This window comes from Dromiciops gliroides, chromosome 2 (genome assembly GCF_019393635.1).
Source record: "Dromiciops gliroides isolate mDroGli1 chromosome 2, mDroGli1.pri, whole genome shotgun sequence".
In the NCBI taxonomy this organism is placed as follows: Eukaryota; Metazoa; Chordata; class Mammalia; order Microbiotheria; family Microbiotheriidae; genus Dromiciops; species Dromiciops gliroides.
Genome location: NC_057862.1, coordinates 346102404 through 346130245, shown reverse-complemented (window position 1 = coordinate 346130245; position 27842 = coordinate 346102404). Strand labels below are relative to the sequence as shown.

The following is a 27842-nucleotide window of genomic DNA, read 5'->3' as shown; positions in this document are numbered from 1 at the left end:
CCAAAAAGGAATCAACAAGTGTCTGTCGGGTGCCTAATACATGCAAGACCGGCTGTGCTGAGAATTATAGGGGGAATAAAGTTGTATAAAGACATAATTCCTACCCTCAGGGAACTTACAGTCTACATGGGGAGACAAGGCATCAGTCTAACAAAAAGTTGAATAACACAGTGTGATGCTATCACCAATACCCAGCTTACACAACACTTTGAGGTGTACAAATCACTTTCCCTATAACTACTTTCCCCTATAATTCGCTAGCACTTACAAAGTAGGTAGATAGAATAAAAGTTACATGATTAATTGCTAGTAAGGGTCCTAGTTAATACTATGAGTTCAGAGGAGAACGGCAGGCTAGAGAGGGAAGAGCACTGGATATTTGAAGTCAGAGGCCTGGGTTCCAATCCTGACTGCTACCTCCTTCCTGTATAAACTCCTGTAAATGACTTCATCTCTCTAGGCCTCAAATTCCTAGTACATAAAATGAAGAGGTAGGAAAAGATGACCCTTACATCTTCTTCCAGGTCTAGATTCATACATCTAGTTCTGGAAAGGACCTCAGAAAGTCATCTAGTACAACTCCCCTGTTTTATGGATGGGGAAAGTAGGTTGTGACTTAATATTTACACCCGCAGATTAAGTGACTTGCCCAAGGTCATCTAGGTAGTATGTAATGAGCTGGGATGGCAACAAAATTTCTCTGACTCTAAAGTCAATGTTCTTTCCTCTGCATTAATATGTGATGCTAGATGGGCTCAAATCCCACTTCTGACTGGAATGATTGGAATGACGCCACCTACTGGAGACTTGCTGTGGAGAGCTCCACCATGAGGAAAATGCCTCAGAGGCATTGTGGCTTTTCCTTGGCGTCAGGAAATGACGTTTGCTCATGGGTGCTGTCTATCAAGTCTACCAGCCAATCAACTGGAGGAGCCTCCTATGGTCTGGGAGGAGACAGGAAGGAGGAAAGGGAGCCTGCACAGAGAGCGCTGGCCTTTTTTCGCTTCCGGACTTGATGGTGGTGGCGGCAGAGGACTTCACAGGAAATTTGAGGAAAGATAGGAATGCCAGGCTGTTAGAATTCTGTTCTCAATCTTTTTCTTTACATATATTTTATCTCCTGGGTTGAAGTTATGCAATGAAAAGTCTAACGGGCCTGCCTGGACCACAGCTCCTGCCTCATGGAGTTCACGTAGCCTGGTCTGTAATTCCTGTATATAGGAGGCAACAGAAGTATCACCTCCCACCAGTGATGTATAAACTGGGGAAAAAGTTTTAGCTTGGATAGGAGGGTGACCAAAAAGCATTTCATAAGGAGATATATGAAGTTCTCCCCTTGGTCTACTTCGTAGATAGAATAATGCCAATGGTAGAACATCAGGCCATTTCAAATGTCCAAACCTCATTCTTGTTATTTGAATTCAACTCCAATATTATCTGCCTACTGTGAGCTGGGGAGGGGTGGTGGACGCAGGGAAAGAGGTGATGCACAACCTGTTTCTTTTCAGGGGCTTTGTCATTTAGTGAGGGTGCAGTGGGGGTGTGAGAAGATGCACCACTTCACAAACTGGGCCTGGCCACCCCTGTTGAGGGGGAGAGATCATTCTCCCTTGGAGGGCCAGGCAAGCTTTGTGGACAATCTGGTAGCTTGTCTGTTCCCACCTTTGTGACTGCACATTCCCTTTACCCCATTTAAGATACCTTCATCCTTTCCACCAAACCATAAAATGCTTAAACAAACAGAGTAATTCATATTTACATAGCACTTTATGGTTTAGTGAATGCCTCCTAATAGCCCTAGGGGGTCAGTAGTACAAGTATGATCATCCTTATTTAACAGATGAAGAAATTCCAGTTAAGTGACTCCCTCATTGTCACAATGGTCACCCAGATTGTAGTGCCCAACTCACATGCCAATGCTGCTTCAGCTATACACTACTGCCTCTGTTGGGGTGGCATTCTTCCAACACTCCTCTGATCCTTGCTCCCTTGGTCCAGTATACTTCTTAGGGACTCTGAGAAGGCATCTAGTCCAACTATAGAAGCTCTTCCTAAATGCCAGACACTGTGCTAAACAATGGGAATACAAAAACCAGGCAAACCCACAGTGCCTGCCTTAAAGGAGTCTGCGTTCTAATGGGTGAAATGACATGTATACAACTAGGTAGACAGGAGAAAGACAGTGGATAGAAAATATTCTTGGTGAAATATTAGTAGCCTGGGGGAAGCTAGGTGGCACAGTGGATAAAGCACTGGCCCTGGATTCAGGAGGACCTGAGTTCAAATCCGGCCTGAGACACTTGACACTTAATAGTTGCGTGACCCTGGAGAAGTCACTTAACCCTCATTGTCCTGGAAGGAGAAGGAGGAGGAGGAGGAGGAGGAGAGATATTAGCAGCCTGGGCCACTGGAGAAGACCTCTTGGAGGAGATGGTATTTGAGCTGAGTCTTTGAGTAAGGAAGGGAATTAGGGAAGATAAGAGTTGGAAGTAAAGGAAGAACATTCCAGGCATATGAGACAGCTAGTGTCAAGGTGTGGAAACAGAAAGAGTATCATATTTAAGGAACTACCAAGTAGGGATGTGTAGATGGATTGTTGAGTGCATGGATGTATGGTATAAGATGCTGGAAAGGCAGACAGGTTATGAAGAGGTTTTTTTTTTTTCCTTTTTGGTGGGGCAATGAGGGTTAAGTGACTTGCCCAGGGTCACACAGCTAGTAAGTGTCAAGTATCTGAGGCCAGATTTGAACTCAGGTCCTCCTGAACCCAGGGTTGGTGCTTTATCCACTGTGCCACCCAACTGTCCCCCTGAAGAGTTTTAAATGCCAAACAAAGGAGCTTATATCTAATCCTGATGTTAAAAGGGAGCCATTAGAACTCACTGAATGGGGTATGATATAAGGGGATGACCCATGCCTTAGAAAAAGCACCTTGGCAGATGAGTGGAGGAGAGGGTGGAAAGGAGAAAGACTCAAGTCAGAGAGACTAGTTGCTGGGCTATTGAAATAGTATAGGAGTGGGGCAGCTAGGTGGCTCAGTTTATCCCTGGATTTAGGAGTACCTGAGTTCAAATCCGGCCTCAGACACTTGACACATACTAGCTGTGTGACCCTGGCCAAGTAACTTAACCCCCATTGCCCTGCAAAAAAAAGAACTAGTATAGGAGAGAAGTAATGAGGGTCCTGTGAGTGGAGAGAAAGGGATGTATAGAATAGACAGCAAGATGGCAGAAGTGACAAGATTTGGCAACAGATGGGATAAGTATAGTGTATGAGACTAAGGAATCAAGGATGATAGTGAGATTGTTAGCTTTGTCTGATGCCCAAGGACTGGTGTCCTTGATAGTAAGAGGAAAATTAGCAATGGGGGAAAACTTTTGAGGGGGGGGGATATGAGTTTTGTTTTGGACATGTGAGATGCTTATGGGATAACCAGTTGAGATAGCCAAAGGCAGTTGGTGATATGGGGCTGAAACTTAGGAGAGACAGTTTCACACAGGGGTGGATATATAAGATATAAAATATCATCTGCATAGAGTTGATAATTGAATCCATGAGAGCTGGTGAGATCAACAAGTGAGATATTATAGAGAAGAGGGCCCAGGATATAGGCTTGTGGGACAATTACAGTTAGTGGGCATGACATGAACGAAGAAATGGCAAAGGATACTGGGAAGTACAGATCAAACAGAGGAGGAGGAGAATCAGAATGTAACAGTGCCACAGAAACCTAGGGAGGGAAGAGTATTCAGAAGGAGAAGATGATCAGTGGTGTCAAATGCTATAAAGGGGCCAAGAAGGATGAGGGCTAAGAACAAGTCATTAGGTTTGGCAATGAAGACATCATTGGTAACTTTGGAGAGGGTAGTTTTATTTGAATGATGGGGATGGAAGCCAGATTGCAGAGGGGCTTAGAAGGGAGTGAGAGGAACAGAAGTGGAAGGAGTATGTACTGACGGGTTACTCCAGGAGTTTAGATATGAAAAGGAGGAGAGGTATAGAACAACAACAGTAACTACTGCATTAGTCCTTTCCCCTTTGTGAACCCCAATTTCTTCATCTGTAAAATGGGAAGTACTAGTCATGGTGCCCCTAGGACAAAATATCAACACCTCTATTTAGCTCTTAAAGCTCCACAGGATCCTGACCCTTTCCAACCTCACTCCTACATTCTATGATCCAGATAAATTGGCCCCTTTCTATTTCTCACACTGGCCACTCCATCTCCTGTTTCCACGACTTTACTGTGGCTGTCACACATGCCTGGAACTGACTTCTTCTCTACCTCCACCTCATAGAAACTTTCTCATTCTTTTTTTTTTTTTTTTAAGTGAGGCAATTGGGGTTAAGTGACTTGCCCAGGGTCACACAGCTAGTAAGTGTCAAGTGTCTGAGGCTGGATTTGAACTCAGGTACTCCTGACTCCAGGGCCGGTGCTCTATCCAATGCGCCACCTAGCTGCCCCTAACTTTCTCATTCTTAAGTGCAGTTCAAGCCCCATCTTCTGAGTGAGACTTTTCCTAATGACCCCAACTGCTAATATCATCCCTCCCAAACTATATCAAGTTATATTGATTATATATTTTTTTTGTCCCTCTGGGTTAAGGTGAATATGTAAAAATCTCTGGGGAAGGTACCATATTATCACCAGAAGAGTGGTGACTCTTTTGAACCTTTCCAAATGACAGATAGTTGGTCTGGGCAGTTGTACTCTTTAGGGGCAGAAAGGGTGTGGAGGGAGAAACCTAGGGCCAAGAGTGAGAATCCTCAAGTTAGAGATCACCATACAGACACTGAGTACCAAAGAGTTTATATATGATGGGAATATAATATAAAAACATATACATACCAGTGAGTGTATATGATGGGAAAAGCTACTGGAAGCTTGGTCTCCAAAGTGGGGTTCAAGGCACTCATCGATGGGGACCCAATTCTGTTTCATTATACCAAGGAGGGTACGCTCTATTGTTTGGAGGGTGGGGAGATAGGTCATATCCCACCTGCACTATGATAGCCCATTGATCCTAGGGCTGTCTCCAATACAACACCTAGCATTATCCACTAAGACTCTTTTACTTTGCAAATTCCCTCTACCATACAACCTCACCCTTTTCTTTTCTTTTTTTTTTGTTTGTTTTGCAGGGTAATGAGGGTTAAGTGACTTGCCCAGGGTCACACAGCTAGTCAAGTGTCAAGTGTCTGAGGCTGGATTTGAACTCAGGTCCTCCTGAATCCAAGGCCAGTGCTTTATCCACTGCACCACCTAGCTGCCCCAACCTCACCCTTTTCTATGTTGGGGGTCAGCCCCTCAGAGCAGTTGGAACCTAATCCCTATCTGGGCCTCCTGCACAGGTACCACTGGGAAAATTCCTCTCCCCCAGCATGCCCATATCCTTGCTCCCCAGATGACCTTGTGGTCACAGTAGGTAACACTGGGAAAGTAAGCTTTGCTTCCTGGGATATGACTGAAAAGGCCCAAACCTCTCCATTTTTCATTTCAGATAGGAGACAGCAAGATACCAAGGATGAGCAGTCATGGATGTCTTGTCATCTGGAAGGAAGATCTCATTACATTATTTTTCTTCCTCAACATACCCACCTTTCCCCTTAGAGTTGAGGGTACCACCATCCTTCCAGTTACCCAGGTTGGTGTCATCTTCCACTCCTCACTTTCTCTAAACCTATATCTAGGTATTTATAATCAATAGCCAAATTTCTGCCTTCACAGCTCCACTATCTCTTGTTCTCTGTGCTCAAAGAGCCAGCACCGTAGTTCAGACCATCATCACCTCACTTGGAATATTGCAATGGCCTCTTCATCTCTTCCCTCTCTCATCCATCCTCTGCTCAGATGCCCAAAGCACAAGTCATACCATACCCTCCCCATTCAATAAATAGTAGTACTTATTACCTCTAGTATCAAACATTATTTCATCTTTATCTCATCCTTTTAAAAGTCTACTTTTAATACAAATTATGTAATGTACATAATTAGTAATAAAGTAGCATGTGTATATAATTTGGAAGCAAATCTATATGTAGGTGTAAAAAGTAATTACAGGGGCAGCTAGGTGGTGCAGTGGATAAAGCACCAGCCCTGGATTCAGGAAGACCTGAGTTCAAATCCAGCCTCAGACACTTACTTAGCTGTGTTACCCAGGGCAAGTCACTTAACCCTCATTGCCTAGCCCCCCCCCCAAAGTAATTACAGAGGTATTAGCTGTGCATACCCCAAAATGTTTTATTGATAAAGGGGTATAATCAAAAATATGGGAGACCACTGCCATAGAAGTTAAGTTTGTCTAAGGCTGCCCCTTTTTAAGACCTCTGTAAACCATGTCAACGTACATTTCTGGGAAGTCAATCTCCTAAGCAAAAGTCTTTTTTTTTTCTTTTCTTCTTTTTATGAGGTAATTGGGGTTGTGTGACTTGCCCAGGGTCACACAACTAGCAAGTGTTAAGTATCTGAGGTTGGATTTGAACTCAGGTCCTCCTGAGTCCAGGGCCAGTGCTCTATTCACTGTGCCACCTAGCTGCCCCCTAAGCAGAAATCTCAGAACTTCAGAGTTCCAAATCCCATACCTGGACAGGAGCCTACCTCTCCTCCTAGCAGCATCCTTGACAAGACATTGTGCAGGCTCTGTTTGAGGATTTCCAGTGATGGAGAACCCATTATTTCCCACGGCAGTACATTCCATTTTTGGACTGCTCTTGCCACTAGGAAATTTTTCCTTTTATAAAGTCAAATCTGCCTTTCTATAATTCACAGGCCTTATTTCTAGTATTATCCTCAGACAAAAACATTTCCACATGCTAGCTCCTCAGATACCCAATGGCAGTGATCATGGACTATCTACCTCCCCATAGGTCTCCTTGTGTACCTTAAATATCACCTGTGGAGCCTGGTAGAGAAGTTACCAGTCTCTTCACCTTTCTGGCCACTGTCTTTCAAATGTATTCTAACTTTTTTTTGTTTTGTTTTTTGTTTTTTGTTTTTTTTTTTAGGCAACGGGGGTTAAGTGACTTGCCCACGGTCACACAGCTAGTAAATGTCAAGTGTCTGAGGCCGGATTTGAACTCAGGTACTCCTGAGTCCAGGGCCGGTGCTTTAACCACTGCGCCATCTAGCTGCCCCGTATTCTAACTTGTTAATGTCCAACTGAAGACACTGTCCCCTGAACTGACCCCAGTGTTTCAAATATGGCCTGACCGGGGCTGAGGACAATGGAGCCATTACCCACTTTACTTGGGACATCATCCTTCTATAATACTCCCTGAAATCACACTGGTCATTTTGGCTGCTGTGTTATACTGTTGCCTTGGTAGACATTTCCAGCTTCGTTAAGGCCCCCGCGTCTTTTTTTCATGAGTCCTTCAGTAGTTATACATGTCATTCTTATCCTGTACTTTTCTATTGGACAGCCTGACATTTATACACAACTTTATAGGTATTTCTATTCAGTGTCATTGTATTAGATTTGGCCCATCCTTCTAACCTGTTGAAATTATTTTGGATCCAGATTGCCTTCTACTGATAGTTAACTATCTCTCTTATTCATTCTAAAACTATTGGTACTCTGTCCCTCACTTTGGAAAAGAAATAAAACTTCAGGTTACAGTACAAGAGGAATACCCAAATGTCTCGATAAAACAGACACAGCTTGTAAGTATAAAATCTAATAGCAAATACTATATTTTTATTTTTAAAAACCCATATTTTTTCTCATTTGAGGTCTCTCTCTGGTAGTTGAAGGAAGCCAATAGCCTTTCCTCCTTTCCTGGGACACAGGGACACTAATCAGCTGTTTGACCAATAAGTCTTTTAAAAGCAACTATTATATAACCAAGCACATACTGACAGGCTGTCTCATGGCAATCTAGGCTGGGCAACAATGGGAGTGGTTACTCCCTAGACATCTGTGATGCCAAACAAAAGACCAAAGCTGAAAGATTTCAGTTCTTTTTGCCTAACTAGAATTTTCTTCCAAGAGGGAAAAATAAAGGATCGAAAAAAATGAACTGATCTCAAGAAAGTGATTTTGGCCCTGTTGGCTTCTAGGGTCACTGATAAGAAGGACAGTCCCCACTGATGCCGCATCTTTGATAATGCTGGAATGTGATGTGAAAGACTCCAAAATGGTCCCGAGAGAAGATAGGAGATAACACTGTGGCCTCCAAACAAGAAGTCAGGCAAAAGAGGAGAAAGAGCTTTAAACCTTTCACTTTCCTGAGGCCCCACTTCCCAAGAGAGCCAGGAAAACACAGACATTAGTACAATTCAACAGCATTCTCCCTGTAACTCCAAGTACTACCATAAGACCTTAAGGTGCTCTAAGACCTTCCTAGACAGGTTAAAACCATTTTGTGGCAACAGAAAATGATTTTCTAGGAAGATAGCTGTGGAGGGTGTGGTAGAAGGACAGTTTGATTTGCAGTCAGTCATGTGTTCCAACCCAGAACCAGCACTTCCTACCTGAGGACCGTGTACAAAGGTTACTTCATCTTTGAGTCTCAGTTTCCTCACTGGTAAAATGAGGATAATAACCACTTGCATTGCTTTCCTCCAAAGATTTTCTGAGCCTCAGGTAAAATATGTATAAAGTGCTTTGTGAACCATTAAAAATAGTATAATAGCGGCAGCTAGGTGGCGCAGTGGATAGAGCACCGGCCCTGGAGTCAGGAGTACCTGAGTTCAAATCCAGCCTCAGACACTTAACACTTACTAGCTGTGTGACCCTGGGCAAGTCACTTAACCCCAGTTGCCTCACTAAAAAAAAAAAATAGTATAATAATAACTAGAATTTATAGAAAGCACTTTAAAGTTTACAAAGCATTATGTATGTATGTGTGTGTGTGTGTGTGTGTGTGTGTGTGTGTGTGTGTGTGTGTGTGTGTGTATACTCTCATTTGATCCTTACAACAACCTTGGGAGGTTATGTGCTATTATTAACCCCATTTTGCTGATGAGGAATCAGAGAAATGGAGGTTAAATGACTTGTTTAGGATCACACAGCTAGTAAGTGTCCCAGACCAGATCTAAATTTAGGTCTTCCTGACTCTAGATCTGGTGCTCTATCCACTGCACCATGTAGCGGCCCCTTATCATTATATAATAGAAAACCACAAGTGAGAAATAACAGGCCACTTATAATGAATATATACTTAAGTCAAACAAAGACTGGTCTTATTCCTCTGAGGCATTTTACTGAATCATTTCAATGAGAAATTGAGTTTTTGTTTGAAGAGTAAAACCAAAGAAGTTTCTCCAAATTTTAGACCCACAGAGCCCAGCATTTACTTGCGATTTGGATTGTAGGTCTTAGCCGTTCACAGTTTGGCTGGCCTAAGCCAGATTTGGGGATTTTCCCCCTACATCATAGCTAACAACCTTGGCCCCTTTGCAAATTGCCAGATAGGATCTGGCCAAAGATTTGTATTCAGCCTGTCATGAAGCCATTCTACCTATACCTCGGCTCCATAGGGGGACATGGAAGGGAGAAGAGTCCACTCTGACATTCTCTTTGAAAAGAGAATTGCTTTCTACATACAAAGTGCAGAGGTGGAAACTCACAGGTGAAAGGTTCAATAGCTTTTTCTGAAAGAGGTGCAAAAAAGGGGGGAAATATTGCATTTAACTGCTCTATTCTGTCCTTGGAACTCTTCCTCCTCCCTTCTCACTGTGGTGAATTGTGTTATGGTCACTTATAGAAGCCCACAGTCCCACCTATGGCTCAGAGAATGGAGAGAGTGAGCAAGAAGTGTGAATTTAAAAAATGATTGGAAGTCAAAGAGCATGCATTCCTGTATAGACTATATTAATGATGCGAAGCAGCATGATCGAGTAGACAAAAGGCTAGTTTCAGAGTCAGGAAGACTTGAATTCAGCTCTGCCAGGGATATATAAGTAGCTGTGTAACCTTTGGCAAATTGTACAAGCTCTTAGTACACCAGGCAATTCCCTCAGTCTGTTCCAATGCAGATGAGTTGAGAATGTCAATCAGTAGGAGTTTTTACAACAAGAGTTCCCTCTACCAATGAAATAGTAATTGGTCCAGATCAAAAACAAGATAAAAAATATAAATGATGTTACTTAAAGATACAGGTGGTCATGAACATAAATGTTACCTACCTAGAATCTGTACTTCATGGGTAATTCCATAAACATCTATGAGGGCCCAAAGGGGTCCAGAGACTTTAATGCCACAGTGAAACAGTATTGGGTCCTCATCATTGATGCTATAAAATACTCTCCCGTGACGGTCGACCCAGTAGGCGAGAACATTGTCCCTCAGTGCAAATCTCTCCGGCAAAGCCTTGGCCCAGTAGCCTGGCCTGGTCACCAGGTCTGGGCAGGCATACTTTGGTATGTCATCAGAATTCATCTGGGATGGGTCATGGATGGTGAAGCCAAAACGCAGCGCCCCACTCCATCCGTGGTGTACTGCCACCAGCTTAAGTCGGACTTTCTCATAAAGGTGGATGGGTCGGTTGGTGAATGTGACCCCATTGCAGAAACTGTTCCTTCGAGTGGCCTTGCGGGAGTGGGAATCCAGGCGTACATTCTTGCCTTTGGCCTGGGGGTGGAAACGCGGGGGGTCAGTAATCGCCAGGACAGAGCGTCGATCATGGCTACTGGTGGGCAGTGTGTAGCAAGGCCGATTGGATAACAAGCGAGCCTGGTGACTTGTGTCTGCAAAACACGCATAGAAAATCATATTAACTTAAAAATAAATAAATAAATAAATAAAACCGGACCATTATAGATGAGCACCCAGAACTCAGTGGGAGGTGTTCTACTAGAAGCATTATTTGAACACTGTCGGCTCTAAAATGTGCTTCAGGGATACAATGGGAGGCTTCCGAATCTTACTATATCAAGGTGGACTGGAAAGGACACGGGCCACAGCATCTTGGGTTCCAATCCCAGCTCTGACATTTAGTAGCTATGTGGTCCTCAACAAGTCACTCAGTTTCTCAGAGCCTCAGATTCCTTATCCAAAAAATTGGGATAATAATAGTTTCATTACCCCCTTCACAGAGTTGCTACAAGTTAATACACTTGTAAAACTCATTAATAATATAACAATCCAGAGAGGAGGGATGTTATAGTGGATAGAATGAGGGCAGGGTACAGAGGGAAGGGGAGGTGTACCAAATGCCTGGAAGGCCTGAACTTCCAAGATTATCCTGGGCTAGAAAGGGACTCTGGTGCATAATGTGACCTAGACTTATCTGTGGGTTATCACTCCTTTGAGGCTGTATCCTCTCCCTCTTATCTACGAGTTACGCTCCTCTACTCCTGGGCATCTCCTACTTAGTACAATAATGATGATGCTATTGATAAGAGAAAGGAAATTATGATATTATACTGAGAGTAAACAACTCATTTATATAGTACTTGAAGGTTTACTAAACACCTTCCTAATACTAAACACCTTGTGCAGAAGGTGTTGTGGACACTTACTAGCTGTGTGACTCTGGGCAAGTCACAACCCTCAGAAGAAGAAGAAGAAGAAGAAGAAGGAGGAGGAGGAGGAGGAGGAGGAGGAGGAGGAGGAGGAGAAGAAGGAGAAGAAGAAGGAGAAGGAGGAGAAGAAGAAGAAGAAGAAGAAGAAGAAGAAGAAGAAGAAGGGGAAGAAGGAGAAGAAGAAGGAGAAGAAGAAGGAGAAGAAGAAGAAGAAGGAAGAAGAAGGAGAAGGAGAAGGAGAAGGAGAAGGAGAAGGAGAAGGAGAAGGAGAAGAAGAAGAAGAAGAAGGAGGAGGAGGAGGAGGAGGAGGAGGAGGAGGAGGAGGAGGAGGAGGAGGAGGAGGAGGAGGAGGAGGAGGAGAAGAAGGAGAAGAAGAAGGAGAAGGAGGAGAAGAAGAAGAAGAAGAAGAAGAAGAAGAAGAAGGAAGAAGAAGGAGAAGGAGAAGGAGAAGAAGAAGGAGAAGAAGAAGAAGAAGGAAGAAGAAGGAGAAGGAGAAGGAGAAGGAGAAGGAGAAGGAGAAGAAGAAGAAGAAGAAGAAGGAGGAGGAGGAGGAGGTGTTATGGCATAGTAGATAATACCAGGCCTGAAATCAGGAAGACCTGAGTCCAAATCCAGCCTCAGATACTTACTAGCTGTGTGACCCTCGACAAATCACTTAACTTCAGTCTACCTCAGTTTCCTCATCTGTAAAATGGGGCAAATAATAGCACCCATGTCCCAGGGTCGTTGTGAGGATCAAATGAGATGATTGTAAAGCATTTAGCACAGTGCCTGGAACATAGTAAGCACCATACAAATAAATGCTAGTGGCTACTATTATTGTTATCATTATTATCCTATTTTACAAATGAGAAAACTGAGCCTCAGAGATTAAGTAATTAAATTAAATGAAGAGATTAAAGCCCTGGGTCCCGTAGCTAGTCGGTTTCAGGGATGGACTATGAGTACTTATTGCAACCATTTGATGTATCACTTTTGATGTAGATGGGTCATTGGGTTCCATATTGTTGGCCAGTAACATATTCTGATTAGCCAGTACTTGCCAGGATGGAATCTGGAACTTGGTTTGGAAGATCCTGGAGGGGTCTTTTGTTGTTGTTGTTCAGTAGATTGGTTGTGGCTGACTTTTTGTGACCCCATTTGAGGTTTTCTTGGCAAAAATACTGAAGTGGTTTTCCATTTCCCTCTCCAGCTCTTTTTACACATGAGGAAACTGAGGCAAACAAGGTTAAGTGGTTTGCCCAGGGTCACATAGCTAGTAAGTGTCTGAGGCTGAATTTGAATTCAGGCCCAGCACTCTATCCACTGTACCCCTAACTGCTCCTGAAATCAAGGAGAAAGTGATATCTAAGGTCCCTTTTATCTCTAAATGTATTGCCCTGTGACTATCTCTACCTTCAGCTTTGGGGCTTAGAATCAGAATCTGAAACCTGAAAGGAACCTTTGTTGTTGTTGTTCTGACTCTTTATCATCCTGTGGTCCATGGTGTTTTTCTGGCAAAGATACTGAACTGGTTTGCCATTTCCTTCTCTAGCAGATTAAGGCAAACAGGTTAAATGACTTGCCCAGGGTCACACAGCTAGTAAGTGTTTGAGGCTAGATTTGAACTCAGGTCTTCCTGATACCAGGCTCAACACTATTCACTGAGCCACCCAGCTGCCTCTAAAACATCTAATCCCATCCCTGTGAGGAAATAGCCTCTCTATGGCTGTTTGCAGTTAGAGGTATGAGTAAAAAGTGCAAGTTGAACTCCTTGGGATAAAAAAGAGAAACACAACAAACCTTATAGTGTCTATAGCAACAGAGTTCAGATAACATCTTGGGAGCTAAGGCTACTCCGAATAGGCAAATCTTACTAATTTATTAAAAAGTTGTGTATGGCTAATTCCTGACTCTAAAGAGTTCACAAAGAAAGAGAATGAAGTCCAATAAATTCTTTATGTCAAGGCTTTGAGAAAACCCACATTTAAAAAATAACATGAATGCCACAGATTCATTACCCTCTGTTCCGCATGTTCCAAATAATTTAAAAGAAATTCCACAGCAGATTCAATGTGACAAAACATTGTTGTCAAGTTGGTTGGCAGCAGAGGGAAGCAGAAGGAGAGCATGAGATTTTTTTTTTTTTTTTTTTAGTGAGGCAATTGGGGTTAAGTGACTTGCCCAGGGTCACACAGCTAGTAAGTGTTAAGTGTCTGAGGCCGGATTTGAACTCAGGTACTCCTGACTCCAGGGCCAGTGCTCTATCCACTGCGCCATCTAGCTGCCCTGAGCATGAGATTTTAAATCTGAAGATCCCCTTAATTCTACCATCTATCATTTCTACTACCTCCTATTTCTAGACTGCTTTAAGATATGCAGAACACTCCACATACAAGAGCTTATTTCATCTTTGTGACAATCTCATGAGGTGGGTACTATTATCATCATTTCCATTTTACAGATGAGAAAATGGAGGCTCAAACAGACTAAATGACTTTCACAGGTCATGCTAATAAGTGTGTCCTCATGAGACAGCATTTGAACCTAGTTTTTCCTGACTTCTAGGTCCAGTGCTCTATCCCCCATATCAGAGGTATCAAATACATTGCCTGCAAGCAGGCAGCTGGCAACACTCCCCAGTGCTGCCCAAACCAGATTAAAATATAATTGGGAGGGGGCAGCTAGGTGGCACAGTAGATAAAGCACTGGCCTTAGATTCAGGAGGACCTGAGTTCAAATCCAGCCTCAGACTCTTGACACTAGCTGTGTGACCCTGGGGAAGTCATTTAACCCTCATTGCCCTGCAAAAAAAACCAAAACCAAACCAAACAAAATATATATAATTGGGAAATATTTAACAAATAAATAATAATACAATAGGACATTGGTAATGTGAATATGTGGTTTTCTAAGTCAGTGGTCCTATTTCTATTTCTATGTGAGGCAGCTAAGTGACACAGGAGATAGAGGACTAGGTCTGGAGTCAGGAAGACCCAAGTTCAGATCTGACCTCAGACACTAGCTGTGTGACTCCCTCTAGTATAAATTCCTCATATGCAAAATGGGGATAACAATAGTATCTACCTCCTAGGATTGGTGTGAGGATCATATGAGATCATAACTGTAAAGCACTTAACACAGTACCTGACATATAGTAAGAGTTATATAAATACTGGCTATTATTACTTGAATTTGACACCACTGCCCTTTATATTCACTGCCTTGGCTGCAAGACTACTTAACCTCTCCGGGCCTCAGTTTCCTCATCTATAAACTATAGGCATTGGACTGGGTGATCTCTATGGTCCTCCCAGCTCTAACTCCTCTGATGCCATATAAACTTTTATTATCCATTGAGTTTAAAGATGGCAGTCATTACGACAATGACTGTGTACATACATTTGACCAAAGAGATGAGTACAGAACTAGTTATCTTTCCTAAAGGAATGTCTTTCTTGAAAGCTTTTCTCCTTTACGTACTAAGAAAATTACCCCTTGAATCCTCCAAATATGAAGATAGAAAGTAGTTTGGCCAGTATAGATACAGAATACAGCTCAACAGGACTCTTGTGGAGGCTTTTTGTAAACCTTCATGTGTTACATATAAATTTGTTTTTATTTTTTGTCCTTCGTTCTCAAAGAGGACCATGACAGATGTCATGACTGGCAGTAAATTGGATTTAATTGAGGGAGGGCTGCGCAAGGTCATCAACCTCATTCTTTTCCTCTAAAGCCATTTGGGTCCAGTGGTAAGATATACATCAAGACGACTGGAGATGGTCCGTATGTTTAAGGAAATTGGGGTTAAGTGACTTACCCAGGGTCACACAGTAAGTGTCTGAGGTCATATTTGAACTCAGGTCCTCCCAACTTCAGGACCAGTGCTCTATCCACTGAACCACCTAGCTGCCCCTTTATATAAATGTAGCCCATATGACAGATGAAAGCCTTAACAGTCTGCCCCTTTCCCAAAGCCCTCCTTATTTCTCCTTTTAGAATCCTAAGCTTCCTTCAAAGCTAAACTCTCCAGCCACCTCCAAAAGGAAGCCTTTCCTGAATTCCTGGCTTCCACCCACAAAATCAAGTGGTGAGGTCCAGATTAACTAATATATGTAAAGCGGAAACCCTAAGTCTCTGTTATTATAGGGTCAATTACCTTGCACTCAGTTTGGGTGGAAGGAAGCAGGGGGCAGGGAGAGGAACCATATTGTACTGAGAGTGAACAGCCTGGAGTTCTAACTGCCTCTGTCACTAATTAGTCACCTGACTCTGGACAAGTCTCGTGCTTTCTTTGGTCCTCAGGTTCCTCCTCTGTAAAATGAGGGGTTAGGACTAGATCATGGCTCTAGAGCTGGAAAGGTCTGCAGAAAACATGTAGTCTAACCTCCTCTTTTAATAGTAGAGGAACTGAAGCCAGGGAGGACATCACTCACCTAAGGTCATACAGGTAATGAGCATCAGGGACATGATTAGAACCTAGACCCAGATTTGGGGGCCAGTACTCTTTCCACTGCTTCCCAGCACTAACATTCTGTGACTTTCCCCTGCAATTTTATCACACCTATCAAGGGTTTCCCTCTTAAGGGCTAAGCTATGTGGGCTGCGAATCAGACAGAACCATAAATAAACTGAATTTGGGAGTGGGTGGGAAAGACATTTAGCTGGTTTTTTTGAGTTTCTTTCACCATTCTTTCCCCCCACCTCAGCCCAGCTCCCTGCATGGTTGCCAATGCCCAGGAAAGTTACTGTTACTCCATTTTGCCTATGAGAAAGGCTCAGTTCCTTTATTTATTTATAATGTAGGTATTTTCGAGAAGGAACACCTGTCGGTATTAATGAAATTCTGCTCAGCATGAGTCTGAAGAGGCTTTATACTCAAGCAACAAGCAGCTCCTTCTGTTAAGCTCATGGATGTTGGCTGTTTTTGTTTTTGTTTTTTTTTTTGTGTGTGGGTTTTTTTCCCCAAAGGGTTTTGCCAACCTACTAGAATAAATTTGTCTCCTAATTTCCACCATTGTTTTAGGCTCAGTATGCTCCCCTTCCTCCCTCCCCCACCCCCACCCCCACTCCTTTAATCCTCAAGACATTTTTCTACATCAAATCACACTCCTAGACCCTGGAAAGCTTCAGAGGAGGAGGCAGACGGGGCACTAGTAATTATCGCAGGTCCCTACGGGTGGTTCTGGAGTTCTCCTGTTCAGGGTGTTTAGATTTCCATTTTAAAAGCAAAAGTCATAATAAATGAAAGTAAAGAATACAATAGGGCAGTAATCACCAAGAAGGGAATGCCATTCTCCTCTGTAATGAAAGGCTGCTGCTTTGTATCTTGATTCTCCAGCACACTAATCAACATGTATCACTGGGCTCCTGGAACACTCCAAGGGCTTAATTTAATACCGAGAGCTTAAAGGAACATGGAAAGAAGACAATTAAAGGATGAACTAAAATTAAGAGACAATCAGCTTGATTTCCCCCTCTGCGATGGGGAACATGCTACCAGAGGGCAAAGGGGCAAAGAGGCCCTGTCTCCCTTACAGACGGTATCTAAACCAGGTACCTCTTCTGCAGGGCCATTCCTAACAGCCTATTTTTTTACGTTACTTTTTTTTTTGCCCTTCGGTCCGTCCCTTGGGGAAAAGCAGATGAGGGTGTTAGTTGGCAGCTGTTATGGAGCATCTCTGCAGGATTTGCAAATCTCTTTGGATAAGGATTGCACTGCTGTGCTCCTGGAAGGGTGTCTGAGTGAGTAAGAGGTCCCCTGAGACCCTATCACGGCATGGTGTTGGCACAAGCTAGAAAGATGCCAGCACATCTGAGACAAGACTCTGATCTATCATTTATAACAAAGCTACTTTGTGTTACTATGCACTTTGATCTTGGATCAAAAGTATCCTCAACATTGGAGACCACCAGAAAGGGCCCCGCAAAAAAGATGGAAGTTTTTTAGGTTTTGGAATAGATCAAGATGTTTCCTTCTTGGCCTATGTAAATAGACTCATCGCTCAGGGTTGGGGCTGGACCTGTGATTTCACCTATATAGGAACTCCTGATGAAGAACCTGTCAATACAGATCAGCACCCACTCTGCAAATTTATGGTTTGAGAGATTTACCATGGGGCACTTAGAGGTTAGGTGATTTGCCCAGCATTACAAAAATAATATGTGTCAGATGCTGGACTGAACACAGGTATTCTGGACTCCAAAGATCTTTCTCTACACCAAAATGCCTTTCTAAATCCAACATTTTATGGTCAAAGTTTATGAATAGGCAGTTTTCTGATGAAGAAATAAAAGCTATCTATTGCCATGTAAAAAAATGTTCTAAATCACTATTGATTAGAAAAATGCAAATTAAAACAACTCTGAGGTACTACCTGACACCTATCAGATTGGCTAATATGACAAAAATAATAAATGTTGGACAAGCTGTGGAAAAATTGGAAGATTAATGCATTGTTGTTGGAGTTGTGAACTGATTCAACCATTCTGGAGAGCAATTTGGAACTATGCCCAAATGGCTATGGGACTGTGCATACCCTTTGACCTAGTAATAAATACCACTCTAGGTCTGTATCCCAAAGAGATCATAAAAAAGAGAAAAGGACCCATGCGTACAAAAATATTTATAGCAGCTCTCTTTGTGGTGGAAACAATTTAGAAATAGTGGGAATGCCCATCAATTGGGGAATTCATATACAAGTTGTGTATATGAAGGTAATGGAATACTATTGTGCCGTAAGAAATGATGAGCAAGCAGATTTCAGAAAAACCTGGAAAGACTTATGTGGACTGATGCTGAGTGAAGTGAGTGGAACCAAGAGAACATTGTACACAGTAAAAGCAACATTCTGTGATGATCAACTGTGATAGACTTAGTTCTTCTCAGAAATACAATGATCCAGGGGCAGCTAGGTGGCACAGTGGATAAAGCACCTGCCCTGGATTCAGGAGGACCTGAGTTCAAATCCAGCCTCAGACACTTGACACTTACTAGCTGTGTGACCCTGGGCAAGTCATGTAACCCTCACTGCCCTCCTAACCCCCCCCCCCCACCAAACACAAAATAAAAACAACAAAGAAATATGATGATCCAAGACAATTTCAAAGAACTCATGATATCCATGAAATTCTTCAGATGCATGTCAGTATCTGGTCAATATCACTAGAGCAACAATGGGGAACAGTGGAAAAGAACATTGGCTTTGAAGTCAGATCTCCTTTTAAATCATGCCTGGATCACCTCGCTTATCTCTGCAACCTTGGGAAAGTCCCTTCATTTCTGTGGATCCCATTTTCCCTAGCACAATGGAGCTGGACTAAATAGATGGCTTCTAAGGTTCATTCTAGCTCTGAAGCTATTCTGATTCTTCACCAAATGTTTTTTCCCCCCTAAGCCAACCTCTTTTGGGAGATCTCATTGAGTCATGCCTATGGTGTTCCAACACAATGTCATCTGCAAGCTAGAACATCTGGAGAACCTAATCATGCAGAGGGAATCTGATTTTCACTTGGATGTTATATAGAACATCAGTAAGTAGATCAATAAGCAATTATTAAGCACTTGATGTGTACCAGGCACTGTGTTAAGCACAAGGGGTACAAAGAAAATTTTTTAAAACCCCATTGTCCTTTTCCTCAAGGAACTGACATTCTAATGGGGGAGATAACATGAAAATAATGAAGTACATACAAGAGAGATACAAAGTAGATGGGAGGTAGTCTCTTAGGGGAGGTGCTAGCAGCAAGGGAGACTAGCGAAGGGCTCCAGCAGGAGGGGAGTCTTGAAGGAAGCCAAGAAAAGGCGGAAAGGAAGAGGAAGAAGATTCCAGGCATGGGGGACAATCAGTGAAAAGGCACAGACATGGGGGAGGGAATGTTATGGTCTAGGAAACACAACAGCAAGAGTGTCACGGTCTAGCAGAAAGGTCAGGAAGCTGGATTGTTGAGTATAATACTCCATGGCATTAGGAAACACTTTTGGCAAGCATTTCACTCTCTATAACACTTTTCAAATATGCTTATTTGCTTTTTCGTGCTAACTCAGTCTCAATGATTGGTTCTAAATTGGCCACTGGGTACTCTGTACTGTTGCCCTCTCATCCACTAATCTCCTTGGATGTTTCTTTCTTAATTGCCTCAACTAGGCATGACAGGGGTGGGAGATCAATGAAAAGGAGGATGGGAAACAAGAAATAAAGAGGAAGGAGTTAGAAGAGTACCAAGCACCAACTCTGTCTACTTATTCCTTTGGGCCAACTCTGGCTGGTAGCAAGAACAGAGAGTAGCCTATAAAAGACAGGGGGAAATCACAGTAGCAAATAAGATGAACATCAATACCCTTCTCTTCCCCCTCCCCCCCCCCAAAACCAAACCCACAAAACCTCAACCCAGGAAAATTCTTCATTGGAATACATTGATTTGGGGGGGGGGCAGGGCAATGAGGATTAAGTGACTTTCCCAGGGTTACACAGCTAGTGTCAAGTGTCTGAGGTCGGATTTGAACTCAGGTCCTCCTGAATCTGGGACCAGTGCTTTACCAACTGTGCCACCTAGCTGCCCCAGGAACACACTGATTATTAAAAGAAGTGGTCCTATTCTGGAAAGAACTCTGCACTGGGAGCCAGCAGACCTGGCTTCTGAAACTCTCTATGTAGCCTTCTTTGCCCTCTTTGGAACTCTATTCTTCAATCTGTACAATGAAGAGGAGAGAGTATGTGTGGTAAAGTAAATTCTGGTGGCTTTGGGGTTCAGAAGATTTCAGATCTAGGTCTGTCTCTGATATATACTGAATTTGTGACCCTGAGAAAGTTATCTACCCTCTCCAAGGAAACTTTCCAAGTCCTGAAATTACAGATATGTTGTTGATCTACATTATTAATGGCAGTTTCAGTCAGAAGTTCTCTCAATCAATAGTATAGACTCATAGATTTACAGTTGAAAGAGATCCCAGGAGCATTCTAGCATTCTTCATTTTATAGATGAGGAAACTTTAGCCCAGAGAAGCTGTGACCTGTCCAAGGTCACACAGGTAATAAATGTCAGAGGCAGAATCTAAAACAAAATACAGGTCTGAGTTTAAAAAGAAAGTGAGTTGTGTTAGATGTTCCCTAATGTCCCCTTCCAGCTCTCAAATTTCAGAGAGAGGCATTAAATGAAGAATTAGGCCAAAAAAAGAAAGACTGCCCCCACCCTTGCTTCTGATTGCCATAAAAAAGTACCTCAACAAAGAAAGGGAACTTCAATTCCAAGTAGAAGTTTTCTTTTTTATTTTGTTTTGTTTTTGTGGAGCAATGGGGGTTAAGTGACTTGCCCAGGGTCACACAGCTAGTGTCAAGTGTCTGAGGCCGGATTTGAACTCAGGTACTCCTGAATCCAGGGCCAGTGCTTTATCCACTGTGCCACCTAGCCACCCCCCAAGTAGAAGTTTTCTTAAGAGAAAAGTTTGGTGATTTAAGTGAATGCTGAAACTTCCTAATAGAAGGACAGCGAGAAATACTGCTTTGTTACTATAAGAGGAAGGGTTTAGTGCAAAACCAACTATATGTTAAGATAAAATGTAGCCAAGAAACTAGCTCAGTTTACATATTTGTTTAATCTTGATTATATGATCTTACTTCCTTCAGGGAATGAGGGATAAACACTGTGGTAACTCAGATTTTTTTTTATTCTGAGTACTGTGCCTTGACATGAATTATAAAGAAAAGCAGAGTGAAAAAGGGTCTCTAAGAAGACATGTTATTTACACAAATTTAAGATACTTAAAATAAAAGAACAACAAGAAGAAAAGGAGAACCATCAAGTCAACTCTACAATGTAAACCAACATCTGCTTTTAGAACAACTCTGAGGCAGGCAAACCCTACCCTAACCAGGGTGTAAGAGAAGAAAATGGAGTAGGCTTACTATTGGGGAAGCTTTCAAAATCCTTTGACCCAAAAGATGGTGGCCAATGGTTGAAGAATCATGGAACCACAAAATATTAGAGGTGGAAGGGGCTTCAAATCCAGGCCCCTCATTTTACCAAAGATGATGACATTTGTCCAGGGAGGGGAAGGGACTTGGCTAGGCTAATATTAAAAACCGATTTTATTAGGGGTGGCTAGGCGGCGCAGTGGATAAAGCACCGGCCCTGGATTCAGGAGGACCTGAGTTCAAATCCGGCCTCAGATTCTTGACACTTACTAGCTGTGTGACCCTGGGCAAGTCACTTAACCCCCATTGCCCTGCAAAAAACAAACAAAAAACCGATTTTATGTGACTTGCTCAAGTCACAGTCACTGTCTCTCATAACTAGATTTAAAAGCAACACCTTTCATGTAGAAAAATGGGTCCTTACTAAAAGGAGGTGGGAAAATATATATATAAACTTGTGCCAGGGACCAAACTTGATGTCTTTTTCTTTCTGTGAAAGTCTAGCAACAAGGCAGATTTCTGTCAGCTGTTGTTTGCCTGGACGCTGCTTGCCAATTTCCAGACTCCTCCAACTCCTCCTCTTCCTCCTCCAGCCATCTCTTTCATACCAAGACCTCATTTGTGGCCATTCCTCTAAAAATAAGACATGTTTTTTTCTATGCAGCAGGCAGCGCAGGCCCATGCCACATCAATGAAACCTGTGCAAAATGGTATCCTTGCCTTGAAAGAAAAAAAAATAACCATGATGACTTGGGCCTAAGGTTAACCAAATGCTCACATTGCTGGTTACGGGAGTCAGAACAAGGAAGAAGGTTTTCCATTATGTTCATGTTTCTCTTTCAGAAACCTAGTGGGTGGCAGCAAATGATTTGGATGAAGGGTGGAGGGCCACAAGACACTGGAAGAGGCAGAAAAGCTGGGGAAAGGATTCTAGCCAGAAAAAAGAGAAATCCTAATCCACAAGTTCAGGGAATTGGAATGTCCTTCAATGCCACTTAGGCATAATATTTGCCACTCTGACTCAGATCAATGGTTGCCACAGTTTGCTCCAGACTAGAGTTCTCTCTTTAAAAGGCACAGCAGGGGCAGCTAGGTGGCGCAGTGGATAGAGCATTGGCCCTGGAGTCAGGAGGACCTGAGTTTAAATCTGGCCTCAGACACTTAACACTTACTAGCTGTGTGACCCTGGGCAAGTCACTTAACCCCAATTGCCTCACCAAAAACAAAACAAAAAGGCACAGCCAATGATAGTCTTTGGGGGGGGGTCAAGGTCATCCTTCAAGATATCCCTGTAAATAATCTTTGCTTTCCTTAACAGTACAACCATGAATTAATCTTGGCTCTTCCTGAAGTGCATAGTTGCAGCCTGCAGTACCTCTTGTGGTAACACATTTCACAAATTTATCCAGCAGGGAGTGAAATGTGGCTTCCTTCTAATACTTTAAGGCTCTGTGGTTTCCTCAGCATAGGCAGTCCTTCCTCTGATACAACTTGAAGGCCTTTAGTGCACTCTCTACATGAGCTTCTATGTAGGAAATTGTTTTGTACTCTTTAGCTAACCTTCTGGTGATAAGAATCTCTATCCTTAAGACAAGGCTGGTCCATGAAAGATAGGCCTACATTCATTCATTGAGCTTCCCTAGCATAACTTTCAGAAACCAGGGTTATTCTCTACCTCACAATGAGGCATTGTACAATGGGAAGAATTGGAAGTTATAGGATTGGAGTTTCAATCCTGGATCTTCTACTTCCTCCTGTCTGTGGGACCCTGGGCAAGTCAGTTGGTCCTTGGTTTCCTCACCTACAAAGTAAGGGAATTGGGGCAGCTAGGTGGCGCAGTGGATAGAGCACCAGCCCTGGAGTCAGGAGGACCTGAGTTCAAATCCGACCTCAGACACTTAACACTTACCAGCTGTGTAACCCTGGGCAAGTCACTTAACCCCAACTGCCTCACCAAGAAAAAAAAAAGTAAGGGGATCAGCCCAGCTGACCTCTAAGAGACCTTTGACATTCTAAAACTATGATCCTAAGGTTTCCATTTTTTTCTGTCCTAAAATAAACCGTTTTCCAGCATCATTGGGTTTCTCCTAATTTTAGTATCCTGAGATCTGTTAACACTCACAGAACAAACAAGCTAAGGTTGACCCTGTCATACCCTTCATGATTTTACCGAATTTGATCCTGTCTTTGCTCAGCTTTTATCCTTCCAGGCAAAGAAGAATTACTTTTTAAAAAATCTATCCAAATTCTCTTGATCGATTCAATTGTTCTCCTCCAGGCCTTCTCTAGTTCTGTTATGTCCTGTTCAGAGGGGATGCTGCTCATCACTCGTCAGTGGGGCATATGCTTTGAGCTGGCTCCACAGTGATTCATCTATTCTTTCTCACCCGCAGTGAGCAGCAGCACACATTTTTAAGACTGCTGGTTGAGGAGTCTGTAGGCTCAGAGAGGTTTTCCCTTTATTTTATTTGCCAAGTCTCTCATAAGTATGGGTGAAGTACTTTTCTCATCCAAGGTATTCACAATGTAAATTCTTCAAACCCACTACAGAGGGCAGCTAGGTGGCGCGGTGGATAAAGCATTGGCCCTGGATTCAGGAGGACCTGAGTTCAAGTCCAGCCTCACACATTTGATACTTAATAGCTGTGTGACCCTGGGCAAGTCACTTAACCCTCATTGCCCCGCAAAAAAACCCCAGACAAAGAAACAAAACAACAACCCACTACATTCCAAAACAAAGGGAGAAATGCATCTCCCTGCTAATATTCTTTGGAGATACTCATCATTTCTAAATTTCATTGCAACTTTCACCTTTCAAAAAGAAGGGCTTTTGGTGGAGAAAGGCATTCAGAGTAGTTGAAAGAAGACTAGAGTGGGAGTCAAAGCACCCAGGTTCTAGTCTTTACCTTGCCATTTACTTGATATGGGATCTTGGGCAAGTCACAAACTATTTCAACTTTAATGTCTTCCAAAGGTGAGGGGACTGGAATAGATCTGGGTATCCAAGTTTTCCAGTAGGGGCCAATGTTGAGAAATCCATGTGTGTAGGCTCCATGACTTTTTTTTTTTAGTGAGGCAATTGGGGTTCAGTGACTTGCCCAGGGTCACACAGCTAGTAAGTGTTAAGTGTCTAAGGCCAGATATGAACTCAGGTACTCCTGACTCCAGGGCCGGTGCTCTATCCACTGTGCCACCTAGCTGCCCCTCCCGTGACTTTTGTTTTGTTTTTTCTGCAGGGCAATGGGGGTTAAGTGACTTGCCCAGGGTCACACAGCTAGTAAGTGTTAAGTGTCTAAGGCCAGATATGAACTCAGGTACTCCTGACTCCAGGGCCGGTGCTCTATCCACTGTGCCACCTAGCTGCCCCTCCCGTGACTTTTGTTTTGTTTTTTCTGCAGGGCAATGGGGGTTAAGTGACTTGCCCAGGGTCACACAGCTAGTAAGTGTCAAGTGTCTGAGGCCGGGTTTGAACTCAGGTCCTCCGGAATCCAGGGCCAGTGCTTTATCCACTGCGCCACCTAGCCACCTCCCTCCCATGACTTTTTAAAAAACAATTACAATGACCAATTCCTTCAAGACTGTGAGCATGACACTTAGTGGCAGTCAGTTACACAACAGTAGTGGTAGTGGTGGGCAGATAGTTAAAACCTGCAGGCCCAACAATTTGTGTGGGCTACGTATTTAGGTAAAGCATTTTTGCAAAAAATTTCAAGTGGGCCGAACCCCCAAGATCTTGTGGATTGCATTAGGGTCAGGTATTGCATGCCAGATACCTGGAATAGACTCTTTGGTCATCCTTTTTCACTGAAATCCTAGACTCTGCCTTGAATAGATAGGCTTTTCTCTGATCATTCCCTGGCTCAGGTCTCTTTGTCACTTCTCAGCAGTCTCCTCACCATGCCCTGGAGTGTTTTCCTCACTTTTCTGCACCCCTTTCTCCCTTGTCTTCCCTCCTAAGAATGTAAGCTTCTTGAGAGAAAGGATCTTTCTTTTGTATTTGTATTTGCAGCATTCAGCACTTTGCCTGGCATACAATAACTGCATATTAAGTGCTCAGTCTCTTTCAAGCTCAGACATTCTATGACTCACAGAACACAGAATTTCAGAGTCAAAAGGAAACTCAGTAACCATCCAGGTCAACCCACACCTGAAAAGGAAACCTTTCTACAACATCATTACTGACTTGTCATCTAGCCTTTGTTTGAAAAACTCCAGGGAGACAGTACCTTCCCCACAGAGTTCATCCCACTTTGGCATTATTCTAATTGTGAGGAAGTTATCCCTTACATTAAGTCTAAATTTGTCTCTTTGTAATTTCCACCCGTTGCTCCTGGTTCTGTTCTCTGGGGTCACGTAGAATAAGTTTGATATGTTTTTATGGGACAATCCTTCAAATGCTTGAGGAGAGTGGTCACATTATGGCTCCCTCCTACCCCCACCCCGATATTCCTGAGTTACAGCCATGTTCATGCCAAGTCTCCTTATGATGGCCGCGTAACATTGGGAAAGAAAGGCTTAAAATAGAATGATCTTTTTTCTTATGGTTGATCGGTGACAGAAGCCCTGTTTTCTGGGCTTTGGTGCTGCAGACTAATGTTGTTACACCCTCTCTTGAGCTTCCTCCTCATCGCAAACCCATTCCATCCTTCCTTCCTCCTAATTAGAACTCAGGCTGATAGAATCCACAGCAGAGGATATAGCAGCCACAGCTTTTCTGGCATCGAAGAGGATGACTTCCAAAGTGTTGGCATTCGGCAGATGGTGCCCTTTGCTGAATTACTCAGCTCATCTCTTATCTCGAGTGGAGGCTGCAGAGGGGATGGGAAATACCAACTAAGAAGAATAACTTAGCCTAGATTAATAAGGACAGGAGAAATAGGTGTAAATACTGCCCGGACAGGGCTCTCCACCCATAGAAAGGGCATGTCTTTGCTGCAGATCCATTCACTCTTTGTTAAATAAAAGAAGAAAAGGGCCTTTCTGAAAATTGTCAGGAGCCTCAAAAGTTAGACTTCTCACCACTGGAATTGCAGAGTGGAGAAATCACTAGCTGCAGAATCAGAGGAGCTAGAGTAAAATCCTGTCTCTGACCCCTACTACCTATGTGACTTTAGACTCCTTTTTCCTAGGACTTATTTTCCTCCCCTGTAAAATATGAACTTTGGACTAGATGGCTTCTGGGGTCCCTTCTGGCTCCAGATCTGTAGTCTATGATCCAACAGAAACAGCATGGGGGTTATTTTGGCATGGGTAAGGAAAGTAAGTTAGAGATCAAGAAAAATTGGAATGCACAAGTATGTTTGAGTAATTGTCACTAAGGATACATATGACTGGGATAAAGATGGGGCAGTTGGGTGGCATAGCTGAGATGTTAGCAGATGGATAACCTGAGCACTGTCCTGCTATCCATGAAATATCAAAAGGACCAAAGGAAACCCTTCTGCGTGTTGGGTGAATTCTCTCTAGATGATTCATAGAAATGGACAAAAATCATAGGCAGTGTAGCTGGGTCACGATCCAGAGAGGTAAAGAGAGTAATTCAATTACCTTAACACATACACATGTGTGTGCATGCATGTGTTTATATACACACATACCCATGAATAGGTATATGCACATATGTATATATGTACACATATTTATGCATATGTATGTGTATTATATTACTGTATATTGCAAATACACATACAAACACACATACACACATACATACATACAAAATATCAGCCACCTACTAGGTGCAAGGGGCTGTGTTAGGCATTGGGGAGATGAAAACCAAAATCCAATCCTGCCCACAAGAAGCTTATATTCTCCTTGGAAGAAGCACTTATTTCTAAAGATAAGTATGACCCAAGGTGATTCACTTAACCTTCCTAGGTTTCAGTTTTCTTGACTTCTCAAATGAGGTTAGACTAGATAGCCTCTGAGGTTCCTTCCAGCTTTAGATCTATGCTGTTATGATAAATAAACACAATATCAATATATAAGGTAAAGACAAAGTAATTTCAGGGAGGAGAGTGCTAACACTGAAGGGGTAGGGTATAGAGGGTGGTGGTTCTGAAAAAGCAACATTTGCGTTGAGTCTTAAAGGGAGCAAAGGATTCCAAAAGGCAAAGGTGAGGAGGGGGAACATTCCAGGCATGGTGGGGATCTAGTGCAAAGGCACACATGTGAGAAATGGAAAGTTGTGCATAGGTAATAGCAAAAGGATCAGTTTGGTTAGAACGTAAATCGCATGATGGGGAGATAGCTTGGAGCCAAATTGAATATCTACTGGAGAAGTTGCATATTAGTCTTCACTAGAAAATGTGGACAGTTTCTGCCAATGAAATAATTTCTTGCTAAGCCATCTTCATCTGGTTTTACAAACTGCTTCATCTCTGAAGTATAGGAAAGGACCCAACATGGTCAACAGCTTTGGGACTCTACAGCATAAGCAACGTTTTCTGACATCAGTCTTACATCTTGCTAAGTAGATACAG

General features: G+C 42.9%; 1 protein-coding gene across 1 annotated transcript in view; it reads right to left on the bottom strand.

The window, feature by feature from the left end:
• The window catches only part of NEURL1B (neuralized E3 ubiquitin protein ligase 1B), an 80881-nt gene that overhangs the window by 26646 nt on the left and 26393 nt on the right, over positions 1–27842 (bottom strand). Inside the window, exon 2 of the mRNA XM_043986277.1 lies at positions 10130–10690. Within this exon, the coding sequence (XP_043842212.1) occupies positions 10130–10690 (561 nt within the window). The remainder of the gene's footprint in view (positions 1–10129; positions 10691–27842) is intronic.